The sequence below is a fragment of the Gossypium hirsutum genome, chromosome D11 (genome assembly GCF_007990345.1).
Source record: "Gossypium hirsutum isolate 1008001.06 chromosome D11, Gossypium_hirsutum_v2.1, whole genome shotgun sequence".
NCBI classification, from domain to species: Eukaryota; Viridiplantae; Streptophyta; class Magnoliopsida; order Malvales; family Malvaceae; genus Gossypium; species Gossypium hirsutum.
In genome coordinates this window covers 55,027,806-55,045,022 of record NC_053447.1, presented here as the reverse complement: position 1 = coordinate 55,045,022, position 17,217 = coordinate 55,027,806, and the positions used below count along the sequence as shown (strand labels likewise).

The window sequence follows — 17,217 nt, the reverse complement described above, 5'->3', positions numbered from 1 at the left end:
TTTCCACATTTGGTTTAACTCTTTAAATGATTCCCGACTATTAAACTTCAAATAGTTAAAGGTTGGACTTTTCTGAAATGTTTTGATGTAGCTCTCCAAACTTAATCTTAATGTCTGGATGTTACACATTACCTTAAAAATTTTGCTATCACCTTAAAGTTTGTGATATATACTAAAATATCTATGGATATTCGTGTAAAAATTTCACAATCTACAAAAATATTTAATTATAAAATTTTTATGTCATATTTTGGTAATATTAATTTTTTTCATATTATGATATTTCATTATATTTATATTTAACTTTTAATTAAATTATCATTTTCCTTGATAATAATAATTAAACTAAACCATATAATTTTCTTTGTTTTATTGTAAATGCAAAAATTTTAATATTTTAAAATATAAAAAATTATCTAATTAATGAATAATGTTTTAGAAGTTTCGAAATTTGGTGTTTTTGTTACAAATTTTAAGTAACCTACACCAATATTTCCCATATTATAAATTTTGATATTTTGTTAAAAATTTAGATAAAAGTTTATAAATCTCGATTTGTGTATATCAAAATTTTTAAGGAGATTTGATAGAAATTTCGATGTCCTTTGTAAATGTTGGTATATACCAAAATATTTGAGGATGTGCTATTAGACAATTAGCATTTTGTTAAAAATATTGGTATAGGCTTGTAAATCTGGATTTTGGTATGCCAAAAATTTTTAACGAGGTTTCTTAAAAATTGTGGTATATACCAAAATATCTTAAGATATGTACTTAGAAATTTTGGAATTTCATTATAAATATTGGTAAAGGCTTGGATAACATGATTTTGGTATACCAAAATTTTTAACGAGATTCCATAAAAATTATGGTATATACCAAAATATCTTAAGATATGCACTTAAAATTTTTAGTATTTCGTTAGAAATCTTGGTAAAGTCTTGGATAACATGATTTTGGTATACTAAAATTGGTTATAAAAATATTTTAATTGTTATTAAAGTAAATTATAGATGACAGTATATTCTAATATGATCATACATTAAACATAATGTATTTTTCAATTAATATAAGGGTTTTTTTTTAGAAGTTACACGTACAGTCATAATTATAATTGCAATTACAAATGATACGCTCAAAAAACTACAATTAGATTTAATCATTATAAAAAGAAATCAGACTAATAACTATAATATAACCAAACATATATCATAATAAATCTATACAGGGTTTGCATATGATGGGATATAAATTATAATAAATATAGATTAAGAACTCACACATGATTTAACATAGAGTGAGAGTCAAATATGAAATCTTAAAGTTCCTTAAGACTTTACCTTTCCACTAAATTAAGACCTCATTAGTTGTAAATATATCTTAAAAAAATTAATATAAATGATACGTATGTTTTGTCTTTATCTTCTCTTTTATATTGTATTTCTTTTTAATAAATTTGTTATGAATATTTAAATTTTAATTTAATTTTAATATTTTGAGATAATTCTTTTCTTTATTTTTTGACTTTTATATTTTAATCAATTTCTTTTCCATTAAGAGTTTTTAAATAATGGTAAATAAAAACATTTAAAGAATTCATTTCAAGATCATATTGAATTAAATATAAATTTAAAATATGTAATCTTAATTGAAGTCAAGATATTTTTTTTAATGAAAGAAGTGAAATATAATTAATTTTATAGCACTTAAATATGTAATTAAATTTTTATTATTTTGTAATTTAAAAAAGGGAAATGAATTAACTAAATAAAATTGCATAGATAAATAATAACAATGGTATAATTATTATTATTTATTTAAATTTTGCTTGGTATAGATATCAAGGGGATTTATGGTATTTTCTTCAAACTTGAGGCAAGGGACGATGCATAGGGTAGGCAGGAGCTTTGACCCTCCTAAAATTATAAATTTCATTTTAGTCCTTTTAAGTTTTTAAAATTATAAATTAATTTAATAGTAAAAATACTTAAAGATAAAAGGCAGTTACCCCTCAAGTTTAGTATAAAATACACTTATCTTATAATTTCAAGAATTCCCATTTGCCCCCTGACCCCTCAAGTTTAAAGATAATCTCATAAACCCCCCTTGAAATCTATTGCCAAGCAAATTTTAAATAAAAATACAATTATACGCTTGTTATTATTTTTTTATGTAATTTTCATTTAGTTAACTCATTTTCCTATTTTAAATTATAAATTAATGAAAATTTAATTGCATATTCAAGTGCTATAAAAATATTTGACTTCAATTAAAATTAAATATTTTAAATTTAGATCTATTTTAGTTGTATATTGAGTTTGGGATGAATTCATTAATTTATTTATATAAAATTAATTAATTATCATTATTTAGAAGGTTGTAAATAGAAAAAGAGATTGATTAAAATAAAGAATAAAAGAATAAAATCATCTCAAAGATAATATTATAATTGAATTAAAATTTAAATATTTAACATATATTTTCATAAAAAGTAAAAAGTAAAAAGCAAAAGAGAAGAAAAACAAAATATTATCATTAATAACAATTTTTTAAAAATATACTTACAATGAGGCATTAATTTAATGGCAAGATTAAGGCCCTAAGAACTTTATGATCCCATGATTGAGTCTCGCTTTGTGTAAATTATGTGAATTTTTAATTTATATTTATTTTGGTTTATGTCTCGCATTATGTGGACCTATATAGATTTATTTTGATATAGGTTTAAATATATTTTATTTATCAATCTAATCGCACTTTGTAATGATTTAATTTAATTATAGTTTTTTGGATGTATTTTTTGTAATTGTAATTACAAATGTACATGCAACTTCCAAATAAAACTTACCAATATTAATTGGAAAATGTATTACGTTTAACATATGATTCTATTAAATATAATTAATTTAATTTAATTTAATAATTAAAATATTTTATAACTAACTAGATATTTATTATTTATAATTAAAAAATATTGAATATAAAAATAAAAGATAACAAAAATAAATAGAATAATGATTAATTAATAAAGGGTAAATGTTTCCTTTTATTTAAAATTCTTTAATAATAAACTTTAGTAGGTTAATGTACTTTCCGGCAGACCTTATAGGGATAGGTGGGCATTTTTCATACCTTATAAAAGGTGAGTAGATTATTATCAAATTCGAAGGGGGTTTGAATTATTTGGGGGACATTCAAGGGGTTGGAATATTTTTTTTTCTCAATGTTTTTTTATAAGATTCGTAATTGAATTAATCGGGTCATCGGTCCAATTAAAAATTATTAAAATTTTAAAGAATTTTAGTTCAAGCGGTTTGGCTGTCAACTCAATTGGTTTTTTAGTTGATTCATATTAATCTCTAATTTAACTAATTCAAAAGCACCTTCTAGACTAATACTCCAGCCGGTTGGTCCGATTCGATTCAAATAACATTGATTTTTCTAATAAGTATTAATAACCTTATACGAAGTGATGGTATTTAAAATTTAAGAGAGTAGTATTTAAAAAGTATAATAGCATATATAAATGGAGTGACAAAGTTGATATTAGACAGAGTTTTAGTTTAATGGCTTGGACTTTTAGAATTGGCGGTAGGGAAAAAGACGTTGGGGTGAACTACGTACACATAAATATGAATGGATGGTTAAAGAAAAAAGGAAAAAAACCAAACATTTTATACGACATTGCATAAAGCACAAATTGTTCTTTTACTTCTTTGAGAACATGTGAACTTTTGGTCTAAAAAACAAGCGGAAGTAAATATGAGAAAGAAAATGAATAATTTGAGATATGGAGCCCACAGATATAATCATAATGCCTCGTCATAAACATGTAGAAACAATAGGACGATCCTAGAAAGGGGAAGGGGCAGTTTTCCAAATGTTTTTAGGCTGAAATAATGGGGTATTGCTTAGATCTCGCAATATTTATTAGGATACAGGAAAATAAATTAAAATATTTAAAAAAGTAAACAGAATGTATGAAAATTTATAATATTATGAACAATTAATTGACCAATATTTATATAAATAATATATATATAGCACTTTAAATGCTATTATTAAACAAAAACACAGGAATACAACATGGTCCATGAGCAATTACGGGGTATAAGTTGAGCAAGGAGTGTATGATGAATAGGTAAAGGAGGGAAAAAATTAGAAAGTATGGGAGGCGTTGCTTGGACCGAAGAAGAAGATCAGTTGCTCAAGAAATGTATAGAGCGTTATGGAGAAGGGAAGTGGCATCGGGTACCTCTTTTGGCTGGTAACTATCACAAGTCTCATTTTACCCTCTCTCTTTTTTTTTTAAAAAAAGAAGTTTCAGTTTAATGAAGATGAGCGAAATAATGGGTTTGGTTCATTGTGTTAGGCAAATTTGATGAAATTATTAGATAATTTTGTATTTTGTTACCGATTATTGGGTAATTTAAAACAGTTTTTCTCACTATAGTCTCATCATAGTTGAAAGTTTTCATAGTTTGAAGGTGGTTTTCATCTTTCCTCTTCAATCTTCATCGTAGCTCAAATCATCAGTATTTTTTGGTATAAAAATTACTATAATTTCTAACTCTAAACTTGTTGGATGTAGCATTTTAAAATTTGTTAAATGAACCAAATGAGTTAAATCTTGAGCTTGCAAAGTACCATGTGAACTTGACCTCGGCACAAATCTTCATTTGATTTTTTTTTTAATTAATTTGAATGCTAAATCATATATTATGCTTAAGATTTCAAGACCCTCAATGATTACTATGAATTTTCTTTCGAGAAAACTGGCATATGAACCATAAAGGTGTCTATTATTACTGACACAAAATTAAGCTCAACAAATTTCAACTGAATGCTTGTTTTAAAATTCACATACAAGCCCTTGAAGGTGTGCCACATTCTGTAATAGCTGCAGACAATCAGGTTACCACATGCATGTTTCAGGGTCGTAATTGCCCTTTCTTTTTCTTTGTTGATGAGTTAATTTTGGAGTATAGTCACTTTCAAATCGTAAATGAAGTCGTTTTAACTTTTGTTCGTTCAATGGATAGATGCATGGAAATATATGTATATATTTTGTAAATGGTTGTTGAGTTTTCAAAGAAGAAATCATCAAGGAAAAATAGGGCTTGAATGTGTGAATGAATTTAACTTGTGTACCTTAGTTGATGTTTCATTAATTAATGCACGGTGTACTTAATTTGGTGTCTGTTTAGGTCTAAACAGGTGTCGTAAAAGCTGTAGACTGAGATGGCTAAACTACCTACGCCCAAACATCAAAAGAGGAACCTTTGCAGAAGATGAAGTTCAGCTCATCATTAAGCTTCACAAGCTCCTCGGAAACAAGCAAGTTTTTTAGTCCTTTTTATTTAACTGTTTACTTAATTTTATTTTAGATGGAGTATAATCACTTGATTCACGTGTATTCAATGCATCGAATATAAATTTGTATATATAATTGTTTCTTCGATCAAGAAAACTTATAAACTGGTTTGTGTTTTATATACTAATAGGCGAATAATTAGTACACTGTTACATTATACATTCATATGTGTGGTTTATATATATGTTGCTGATCTCAGATGGTCATTGATAGCTGGGAGACTCCCAGGAAGAACAGCAAATGATGTAAAGAATTATTGGAACTGCCACCTGAGTAAAAAGCTCAACAATGCTCAAGAAACCGAAGAGGAATATCAAAATGGCATGAAAATGGAAACCCTAAAACCCCAGCCACGATGCATTGCAGTGACGGGCTCAATTAAACCAAGAACCCAAGATCATTTTGCTCCTAAGAACCAGCCAACAATACAAGAAAGCACCATGCCCACACCTTTCAACTTCGTTGAAGTTGATAAACAACAAGGCCAGGAGCTTGTGAAAGAAGAAGAAGACATCAGAGAGGAGGCTGCAGGTGGTGTGTTTTTTGGTGATTTGGCAACGGAAGATCATCAGTTTGGGCAGCTTGATGAAGTTAATGTATTGAGTAGTACTGAAGGATGCAGCAAATGGGATTGGGATGATTTGATGTTAGACATGGATTTATGGACTGATTCATTGTGAAATGTGATTTTCCTTAAGTGGTAACAATCAGAATATTTCAACTCCATATATGAATGCATTGTTATGTTATTTGGGTTTGAAGGACTTAGCTGCATGAACATTAGGAAAATATAAATAAAATCCGAATGCCGTCTTTCAAATTATTGAATTCTTGTGTACCCAATTAAAAGAGAACCACATTGATAAACAAAAATTATTTATGTAAAGTGGGGATGAATGTTAAGTTGGACATCGTTTCATGCTAAGGAAAAGGTGAAAGTAGTTGGTAGATCCCTAAAGTATTTAAAATTGACCTTTATACTATTAAATGAAGTAATTTAATCTTATATTATCAAATTTTAAATTTGATTTTATTTAATTTTTTAATAGTATGAAATTAAATTAATTTATATAACTGTAGAGGAAACTTAGCAATCACTCTCACCATGAGAAATGTGTTAATAAACAAACGATAAAACCGTTCTAATACTTAAACCGATCAATTTTCATGTTAATATAAATAAGATTAAGATAAATAATTAAGGATAAATCTGAACATACAATAGAAAGTCCTCTAATTTTGAAGAAAAATATGGGGAAAGTGTTAACTCTAAATGCTTCAAATTTTTATTTGCTTATAGATGCCGTGGTTCTGCTGTTTATACTACAATTTTTAAAAGTATTTCCTTAAAGTATTTTGGTATAAGCATATCATCATTGACGAATCTAGAGGTTTGCAGTGGCCCCGGCCCCCTAAAATGTAAAATTGCTATTTAAGCCCTTAAAATTTTTTAAAAATTCTAAATTAATAAAAGTAAAAGTACTCTTTGGCCCCCTAAAATTATAAAAATTCGATTTAATCCTTTAAAAATTATACAGATATAGACTATAAAAAATTAAAATTTCATTCGGCCCCCCTAAAAAATTGTTCTGGCTTCGCCCCTGCATATAATAAAGGAAATTTTGGTATTCCTTTATAGAATCTTATCCATTCAGAAATATTGGTACCCCTTTAGAAAAATTTTAGTATTGCATAAAAAATATTAGTATCTCATCTTCAGAAATGTTCATATTTAATTATTATTCATTTAAAGTATTATGATAATAATTCTCATCTAGAAATTAAAATATTTGGGGAACACGAGAAAATCTGAATGAGTGGAACGCTGCTTGTGGCGGATTTTGTGGTAGGAGCGAGTCACGCAGGGTCAAATAGTGGTGTTAGTTAGGCTACGAAGAAGGTTCGTCAGAGATCGGATGTGCCACCGGATATTAAGGACCCCACTGTTAATGAGAATGGAAGGCAGATACCAGTGGCTACTATGGACAAGGCATCTTATAAGGCGACTTTGATGGGATCGTCCATTTTTTCGATGTTATGCTGTAAGCGGAGGAGTTTAAACTCCAAGAGGGGGATATTATGACGAAGATGGTGGATGGAATTCCATCGATTACGTTCTCGGAATGGGCTCATAAGTTTATTTAACAGAAAATGGTGAAAAATCTTAGGATGAAAAATTGGTTTTAATGTCTTGTTGAATAAAATCACAACATTATGGAATCCCAAACATCCTCTCCAACTTATGGATTTGGAAAAAGACTATTACCTTGTTCATTTCGATGATGAAAAAGACTATAATAAGGTTTTGAAGAGTGGCCCATGGGTGATTTTTGGTCAGTAATTGCATATTCATCCATGATTGCCTTCGTTCTCAACTTCTCAAAATGAGATTGACGTCCAAGTTGTTTGGATAAGATTGACATGTTTACCAGAAGGCTACTACTTGGATTTTCTCTTAAAAGCTATTAGTCAAGCTATCGATCTGGTATTAAAGATAGATGAACACACGGATAGTGCAAAAAAGGATCGTTTTGCTCGAATGGCTATTTGCGTTGATCTGAGGAAACCTTTATTATCGAAGGTCAAGATAAATGGTAGAATGCAATGAATCAAGTATGAGGCTGCCCAATATTTGTTTCAATTGTGGACTTTATGGACATAGCTTGGAGGTGTGCTCAAAAAATCAAATGCCCCTGCCGGTGAATGGGCATGATCATGTTTTATAACAGTCCGATTCTGGGCCTAGTCGGAACAGTGGTTTCGGGACCACAAATCCGACGAGGGAAAATATTATTGTCATTATATTTTTATGGTCTACAATTTGACGGAAAAATTTCGTGAAAATTTTGTTCGAAAATTTTGACGTTTGGGCACTCAATTTAGTCAAAAGGACTAAATTGTAAAAAGTGCAAAAGTTGAGTTCTACATGTTAGAAGTGTCTAATTGTTATGAAATTATAAATTGGGTGTCCTTATATGGTAATTAGACCATTAGTTAATTGATGGACAAAAATAGACATAAGAAATGGGTGAAATAGATTTTTTTTAATGGGGGCATTTTAGTCATTTAGTAATAAAAAGAATTAAAAAGGGAAAAAGATGGCAAAATGTGCTCATCTTCTTCATGGTGAACGAAATCAGCAAGGGAGAAGCCATAGTTAGGGTTTTTAAGCTTCCAAGCTCAATAGTAAGTGATTCCAAGCCCCGTTTTTAATGTTCTTTACATTTTTGGAGTCCCTGTAGCTTAATTTAGCTTATTCTAGCAATAATTCATGTTAGGGTTCATATTTGGAAAAATTTCCATAGGTGAAATGTGTTTATTTTTCTATTTTATGGTAGAATATGAAGCTATAAATTATGTTAAACAACTTTTGCTAAGCGATTTTAAGCGAAAACGGGTAAATTGACATAATCGGTAAAAATAATTAAAGTTCAAAAGTGTGTGTTAGAGTGAGAATTTGATGTTGTCATAGAAGGGAAAAATGTTCAGCATGTCATAAAACATAAGAATAAGGGATGAAATTTAATTTCCGAGCTTGGGGACAAAATTGAAATTTTTCAAAAAGTTGGGGGAGGACCATTTTAATAAATTTGAATATTTAATGAGTTAGATTTGCTATTATAGATCAAGAAAGACAAGAAGATAATCTCAAACGGGGAAAAGAGAAGGTCGTGGAGTAAATTGCAAAATTACGATATTTTGCACCGTGGTAAGTAAACATGTGAAATAATGCATATTTTTTATATTATTTGATATATGTTGAGATTTAATTGAACATAGAATAAATATTTGGCAAAGATTCTAAAAGTGTGATTAAGTTAGGAAAGGTGGTAAAGTGTTGAAAAACACGGTTTCCGGTTGAACACTCGGAATAGGCCAGATTACATTGAATATAAAGGGGGTTGCTAAGTGTTGATTCCTCCAAAGGGTTGCTAAGTGCTGATTCCCCTATTCATTGGTGGTTGCTAAGTGTTGATCCCACCGTATCTTAATTGTGAAAGGGGTTGCTAAGTGCTAATTCCCCGACTCATTGGTGGTTGCTAAGTGCTGATTCCATCGTATCTTAAATGTGAAGGGGGTTGCTAAGTGATGATTCCCCCGATGGGTTGCTAAGTGTTGATTCCCTGAATCATTGGTGGTTGCTAAGTGCTAATCCCACCGTATCTTAAATGTGAAAGGGGTTGCTAAGTGCTGATTCCCCGAATCACTGGTGGTTGCTAAGTGCTGAATCCACTGATAACAGACAACATTCCGAGTGTTCAACAGGGGAAAATCGGAAAGGTGAATATATATAAGGTGGACGAGAATATGTGAGGGATATTGGGTTTGATACTTAATCAACCCATGTGTGAGGTGGAAGGAAACATCAAACCTACAAAAGAGCAAATTTAAATACAAAATTGTTGTGAACAACAACAGTTGGGAAAATTTGAAAAATCACTATAAATGGTGGAAAATGAATTAAAAGTTGAGTAATATATGAAATTTAATCTGGATGAGTCTATTTTCATATGAAAGAAAAAGAGGAAGCAAAAGAGTTGTATATTTGGGGATATTTGAATTTTATTGAGACAGGGTTGAACTGATTTCGAAATCCCCTGTTCCAAATTTTAAAAATCACCAAAAATTGTAAAAAAATAATTATGGCCTGGAATTTACATGCTTCAATTCCTTAATGAGTCTATTTTTAAGAGAAAGAAACGAGGACATTGTTTGAGTTTGTTATAGGGAGATAAGTAAATTTTAGTAAGGAGGGGTCAGAACTATCAGGCAGTGAAATAGGGGAAGTTCTAAAGAATAAACTATACTAATTTGCCAAACAAAAAATTTTTAAAATTTTATAGTGTAAAGATATATGAATCTAGTTTCGGGAAAAATTTACAGAACTTAATTTGAAGCCCTGTAGCTCCAGATAAAAATAAATTAGTGACTGTGACGCAGAAAAATAGCTTGTTGGAAATTGAACAAACAATGAAATTTATGTGTGATTAAAATTATGTTACTATGTAATCATGTGAGGAATTTATTTATTGGTCATATGTTTACTTACTAAGCTATATGCTTACTCGTTTGTATTTTCCCTTGATTATAGTGACATCAGCCAGTTCGGAACTTGGACGAAGTCAGGAAATCATCCACACTATCATCAACTTTTTGGGTATTTTGGCAATCAACACTTTTGAAACATGGCATGTATAGATGACTTTATGTAATGTGGTATAAATATGTATAAATAGTATTGTTCGGTTTAATAGGTTGGTGTTTATTAATGGATAAATTGTGTATACACATATATATCTACAATTGGTTGAAATGTTGAAATCGTTTGAAATTGTGTTTTGAAAACTTGCAGGGGGTTTTATGTAAAAATAAGCAAAAATGCTGCCGAAATTTTTTTATAAAAAAAAATTAGTAATACCTCATACTCTATTCCGTTAAGGAATACGGGTAAAGGGTGTTACATGTTTCGTTGGAGTCAAAGAATAATGGTAGCCAATGATGAGTAGAGGAGGAAAGTTTCGGGCCTTGGATGATCATTGAACGTTGGCATCGATGGAATGGTCAAAGTATAGGAGACAAGGTGACTAGTAATCAAGGAAATAATATTGGCGAATCTCGTTTTAATGTTTTAGATGAGATTCAAAGAAAGATTGGGACAGAGAAGATTGCTTACAATAAGGAGATGCAAATTGGAAAGCTTATAAATGTAGAGAATCTCACAGAACCGGTTAAAAGCCAAAAGGATAAAGGTGCCAAGAATAGTAATTTTCCAAAAAAGAATAATTCAAAGGCAAAAGGGAAGGGCATTCATGTGGCTAGTGGGCTCAAAATGAGCTTTAATATACTTAAGCCGGTTAATGGTACTAATGGGTCGTCATCTAGTAGTGGACATTTGGTTTTTTATGATGGGTCGAAAATGGGAAAGAATACAGTAATAGATGAGGATGAGCCATTTTGTTTTCAACCAATACAAGTTCGGGGCCCGTTGGATTCCATAAAACATAAGGCAGTGAAAATAATGGACAAGAAGACTTCAGTTTCAGTTTCTAGTAAGGAGAATGGTAGTTTCATATTTGGTGAGACAAGTCAGTCAGGTGAAAATTCAAGCCAGTGACCCATGGGCATAGAGGAGTTTCAGCCAATGCGACCACCAGATAAGGAAGTCAGGAGCTCTGATCAGGCTACTATGGAGGTGGCAACGGTGTTGGGGGAAATTTTTACTACAATTGAACAACATTCACTGACTATAAATGTTAGGGTTGATGACAACGAATTTGTGGAGGTAATTGATGCTAAATCTAGTTGCAATGAGGAAAACATGTACTGATTTTGTTGTTTTCCCTCTAGGTATAAGAGTTATCTTGCTTTCCTTTATTTCTTACTTATGAATATGAATTTGATTTTTTGGAACTGCCAAGGAATGGGTCATCCCCTATTCTATAATTTTGTGAAAGAATACAAAAAAGAGTTTGCACCGAACTTATTTTGCATTTTTTATACTCAAGTAAGTGGAGCTCGAGCTGATGAAATCATTGGAAAGCTTGGTTTTTTGAATTCTTTTAGAGTTGGGGCTTTTGAATATGATGGGGGTATATGGGTCTGCTGGAATGATAATATTCAAGTTGAGGTTCTAGAACTGCACCCTCAGATAATCCATATGTGAATTCGGAGTACACAAGAATGTTTTAATTTTTTGTGCTCAGCTATTGATGATAGCCCGCAACCAATGCAATGTCGTCTGTTATGGCATTTTTTGGATTCTATTGCAAAGATAGTTAAGGAATCGTAGGTATTTGCCAAGGATTTTAGTTTGATCCTGGACATCTTGGATTGGAAAGGGGTGCGCCTCTTTCTTGATTAGGTTGTATTTGGTTTCGATCTTTTTTGTTCAAGAATGGGTTCCACAACATGGGATTCTATAGTCCTCGATTTACCTAAAATCAAGGTAATTTATTACAACATTTAGATAAGGCCATCTGAGTTGGGATTTCTTTCGCACCGAACTACTCCGTCAAACACCTTTATAGACTTAAATCAGACCATCGATCGATTCTTGTATCTTTGAAGCCTTATTCTTATAACAGGGGGTGTTAACCTTTTTATTTTTTAGCGGGTTAGTTATTGCACTCAGAATTTAAAGACCTCGTCCAGAATCACTGGAAAAATGATATTGAGATTGGCTCAAACTTGTAGCTATTTCTAAGTGTCATTCAGAATTGAAACAAGTGTGTATATAGTAATATTTTTGTTCAAAAAAAGAAATTGGTTGATGAGCTTGCACGAATACAAAAATTTTGGAGTTGCGTTCTTTTAATAGACTTCAAGCTTGAGAGTTGTGATTGTGCCAGGAAGTTGAGGATGTCTTAAAGTATAAAGAGCTATTGTGGTTTCAGAAATCCTGATTTACATGAATTTTGAATGGTGAAAAGAATAAAAATTACTTCCACAGTCGTACTTTACTAAGAAGGAAAAAAAGCAAGATCGAGGGGATTAATATCGATAAAGTAGGCTGGTGTTTTGATAATGAACTTCTGTAGCAACATGTCATGGATTTTTTCAGGAAACTATACTCGATTGATTATAAGGTGAATAGTAGATTCCCTGTAATGGTCAATTTCTTTCGATCTCAGGATATGAACGATATAATCTTTTGATGGTGACAACTAATGAGGAGATCCGTAAGGTTGTATTTAGTATGTCACCTCTTAAAGCTCCAAGATTGACGAGTTCCAAGCCAAGTTCTATCAATCACAATGGGAAGTAGTTGGTGGGTCTATTTGTAATCTTGTTCAAAAAATCTTAGAGGGCATATTCTGGACACCTCACTGAATAAAACTCCTTTGTTTGTTTATTTTTTTGTACAAGATTATTACGAAAACTATTTTCAATCGTCTTAGGCCACTGATGGTTAATCTTGTTAAACAGAACCAAGCAAGCTTTATTGCAGTGAGAAATATTTTGGATAACATCATTATTTCACAAGAGGTAATTCATTCCATGAAGGCAACCAACGGAAAAAAGTGTTGGATGGCGCTGAAGGTTGACTTGAAGAAAGCGTATGATAGGATTCGTTGGGATTTTTTGGAGGACACATTGATAGAAGTCAGTTTTCCTTTCATTCTAGTTAATGTTATCTTAAATTGTGTATCTTCCTCTCCATTACAAATTCTTTAAAATGGTGCAGTTATAGATGTTTTTCATCCAACATGCGGAATAAGGCAAGGACATCCTTAATCACCGTATCTTTTTGTTTTGTGCATGGAGTGGTTTGGCCATCTAATTGATCGGGTTGTTGATCAGAAGTTATGGCATCCTTTATTGTTATCAAGGAGGGGACCGATCCTCTCACATATTTTCTTCGCTAATGATTTAATGTTATTCTGTAAGGCGAATAAGGATCAAGTGGCAACTATCAATTAGGTCATCATTGTTTTATGTTATTTCTTCGGTCAAAAAGTTAATAGAAGTAAGGCACATGTATTTTCTCTCATAATACCCCTGTGGACTTAGTTAATGATAAATGTGATGATCTTAGTGTTAGAAAAGTTGATTATCTTGGTTATTATCTTGGCATGCCCGTTTTTCATAATAGAGTTACGATAACCACGTTTGAGTTTGTTGTGAATAAGGCTTGGAATGAGCTTAATGGTCGGGAGGCAAAGAAACTTTCAATGGCGGGCATAATTACTTTGGCGAAGTCAGTCCTTTTAGTTATTCCAAATTACTTTATGTCTACGTCTTGTATTCATGTTTCTGTTTGTACTGAAATTGAGAAATTAGCTCAAAATTTTATATGGGGATCTACCACGGAATCAAGGAAGCTTGCGCTTTTGAATTGGAATGACTGTTGTTGACCTCTAGATAATGGAAGGCTTGGCATCAAAATTATTGTTGATCAAAATAAGGTTTTTTTATTAAAGTTAGGGTTCAATATAATTGATAATTTTGTAGCTTTATAGATATGTGTCTTGAGAAACAAGTATAACATATAAGGGTTACTACCGAAATCAATTTCAAGGAGTCGATGTTCTTTATTTAGAGGTCTCTAATGAAGGTTTGGCTTGAGGTTATTAGTAATGTGTATTAGTCCATAGAGGATGGTTGTTTAGTGAATTTTTGGAACAATGTATAGGTTCTGCAAATTAGTTCTCTGAAAACTTTTTATATTAGACGGGGACGACTAGATGAAACCCTTCATGTGTAGGATATGATCAATCATGTTAAATAATGATATTGGGGTAGACTTACCTATATGCTTCCCAATCATATTCTCAGTCACTTAACAAACATTTTACCTCTTCTATAGATGCAGGGACTGATTGAATTGCTTGGAAATGGGCGAATAGGCATTTGTTTTCTGTAATTGAAACATACAAGAATATGTTCCCTTTTGTTGATAAGGACTTAGCTACAAACTGGAAGATGATTTGGAAACTCAAGTCCCCATAGCTAGTTCGTGTTTTCATTTGGTTATGTTGGCAAAACTTCCTTTTATCCAATGGTGAGCGAGTTAGGAAATACATGACAAATGAGGGTTATTGTTCCCCATACAGTTATGTTTTTTAATCTAGTATTCGCGCAATTCGTGATTGTGATTTCTCGAAAGTTGTTTGGTGGATTGTTGTCCTTAGTAATGCTAGAGAGTATTTTGTTCTCGATGTCTTTAAATGATTGGTTGAACTAGAACTTGACAAATCAAGGTGGTTTTGATAGAAAATATATTAATTGGGTGACTCTTTTTTCTATTTTATGTTGGCTTTTATGGAAGACCCGTAACAATTTTATCTTTGCTAGAAGACACAGTTCTATGCAAGAAGTTGTTGATATGGGAGTTTCATAGGCAATGAGCTGTACAAGTTCAAATCCTACTCAGAGTCTGCTCATTTCTACGGTCATGTCTACACATTGGTGTCTACTTGAGATAGGATGGGTCAAACTTAACACAGATGGGGCGAATTTGATACATGGTTTAAATGCTTCGGTTGGGGGAGTCTTTGGAGATTCATCTGGGAGTTGGTTATGTGGTTTCTCTATAAGTACTGGTAAGGATTCTATTTTCAAAATTGAGTCAAGAACCAATTTAGAGGGACTTTTTATAGCATGGGACTCGAGTTTTAGGCAGTTGGATTTATAATGTGATAACACCATTTTGGTAGAGACTCTCCTAGCTAGAAGTATGGTCAGTAGCATATTGCAGGAATTGTGGCTAATTCATCTCCTATGTCGTAATTGGAAGGTGCAGATTCATCATATCCCTCGGTCCTAAAATAAAGTTGTTGATCATATGGCAAAGATTGCAAATGACTATAGCAATAATGTGCAAATATTTGAGGATCCTCCGAAATCGGTTCTAGGGTTGTTGTTTGATGTAGGGGTGAGCATTCGATCGAATCGAATCAAATCGAAAATTTTCGAGTTAATCGAGTTTTCGAATCTCATTTTATCATCTTAACTTTATTTGAAGTTTTCTCGAATCGAGTCGAGTGAGATGGAATTCGAATCGAAACGAATCGAATATATTTGTTCGAGTTAAATTTTAAAAAATAATTTTGGGTCCTTGTAATCATTGTCACCCATCATAATAAAATTTGTCCACCTTAATCAATTTTTTATTAACTTTCATCACCTCATAATTTATTTATTAATTTTTTATATACTGGTTAGCTTATTTGTTTGCTTAGTTGTTTCAATTATCTTCAGATTCTTGTCACTATGTATTTTGGAATTAAAAAATATATTAAATATAAAAATATGATTTTTTTAATAAAAGTTATTTTAAAAATAAAATGTGAAATTGATACCAATATAAAATTTTAACACGAATATTTTATGGCATAATTAAGAATTCAATTTTAATATAAATATTCAATATGACTAAACAATTCAATAATATAAATAATATAAAATGTGAAATTTAATTTAATAATATAAATAGTATATATAAATAAAATTATTACTATTTATGTTTAGTGATTTTTTTTAGATAATTTTGATTTTTTATTTGAGAGTAAAGGGTGAGAAGTAAAAGTTTAGGGGGAAAATAAAAAAGTTTTGGGGAATAAAAGTTTGAGGGAAAGTAAATAGGGGGAGTAAAATTTTGGAGGGAAAATATTTAAAAAAAATTGGAGGGGGAAGGGTTTGGGTATATGGGAGGTGGGATGGGAAAAGAATAAAAGTTTTAGGGGAAAAGTGGAAGGGAGTAAAAATTTTGGGGAAAAATAAAAGGTTTTAAGGGTTTTTGGGAGTAAAATTTTGAGAAAAAGTAAATGGAAGAGTAAAATTTTGGTGGGAAACGGATTTTGGGTAGATTGGGGGGTTGGGAGGGGAGTAAAAGTTTTGGGGGGAAAGTGGGAAGGAGTAAAAGTTTTGAGTGAAAAGTAAAAAAGTTTGGGAGTTTAGGGTAAAAATGTAAAATATTATAGTTTGATATTCGAATTATTCGAATTATTCGAGTTATTCAAATTCGAAAGCTCAACTCGATTCGAACTCGAAATTCAAAAAAAATTCGAGCTGATTCGAATAACTCTATTAACTCGAATAACTCGATTCGTTTAACTCGAAATTCGAATTTTTTTCGATTTTTTTGAGTCGAATGGAGTTTTGCTCACCCCTAGTTTGATGATTAAAATAACGTTGTCGTTGCTATGTTTTAGTATTTTCATTTTTCTATAATCGCAATATGTTGTTTCTTTCTATAAAAAATAAAAATAAACAAAATAAAAAAAACATTTAATTCATATTTAAATATTATTTAGGATTGGAAACTAATTTTAATTTATTTAGAATATGAATTCATTTATACTTATTTTGGTATTTTATTAATATGAATTAATTTAAAATAT

General features: G+C 30.9%; 1 protein-coding gene across 1 annotated transcript; it reads left to right on the top strand.

Annotated features, from left to right (window-relative positions):
- Positions 1–4,167: 4,167 nt before the first annotated feature.
- LOC107961901 (transcription factor MYB113-like) lies at positions 4,168–6,054 on the top strand. Its single transcript, NM_001327718.1, is given in 3 exon segments — positions 4,168–4,267; positions 5,208–5,337; positions 5,574–6,054. Coding segments are annotated over 3 exon segments (711 nt in total).
- The last annotated feature ends 11,163 nt before the right edge of the window (positions 6,055–17,217 follow it).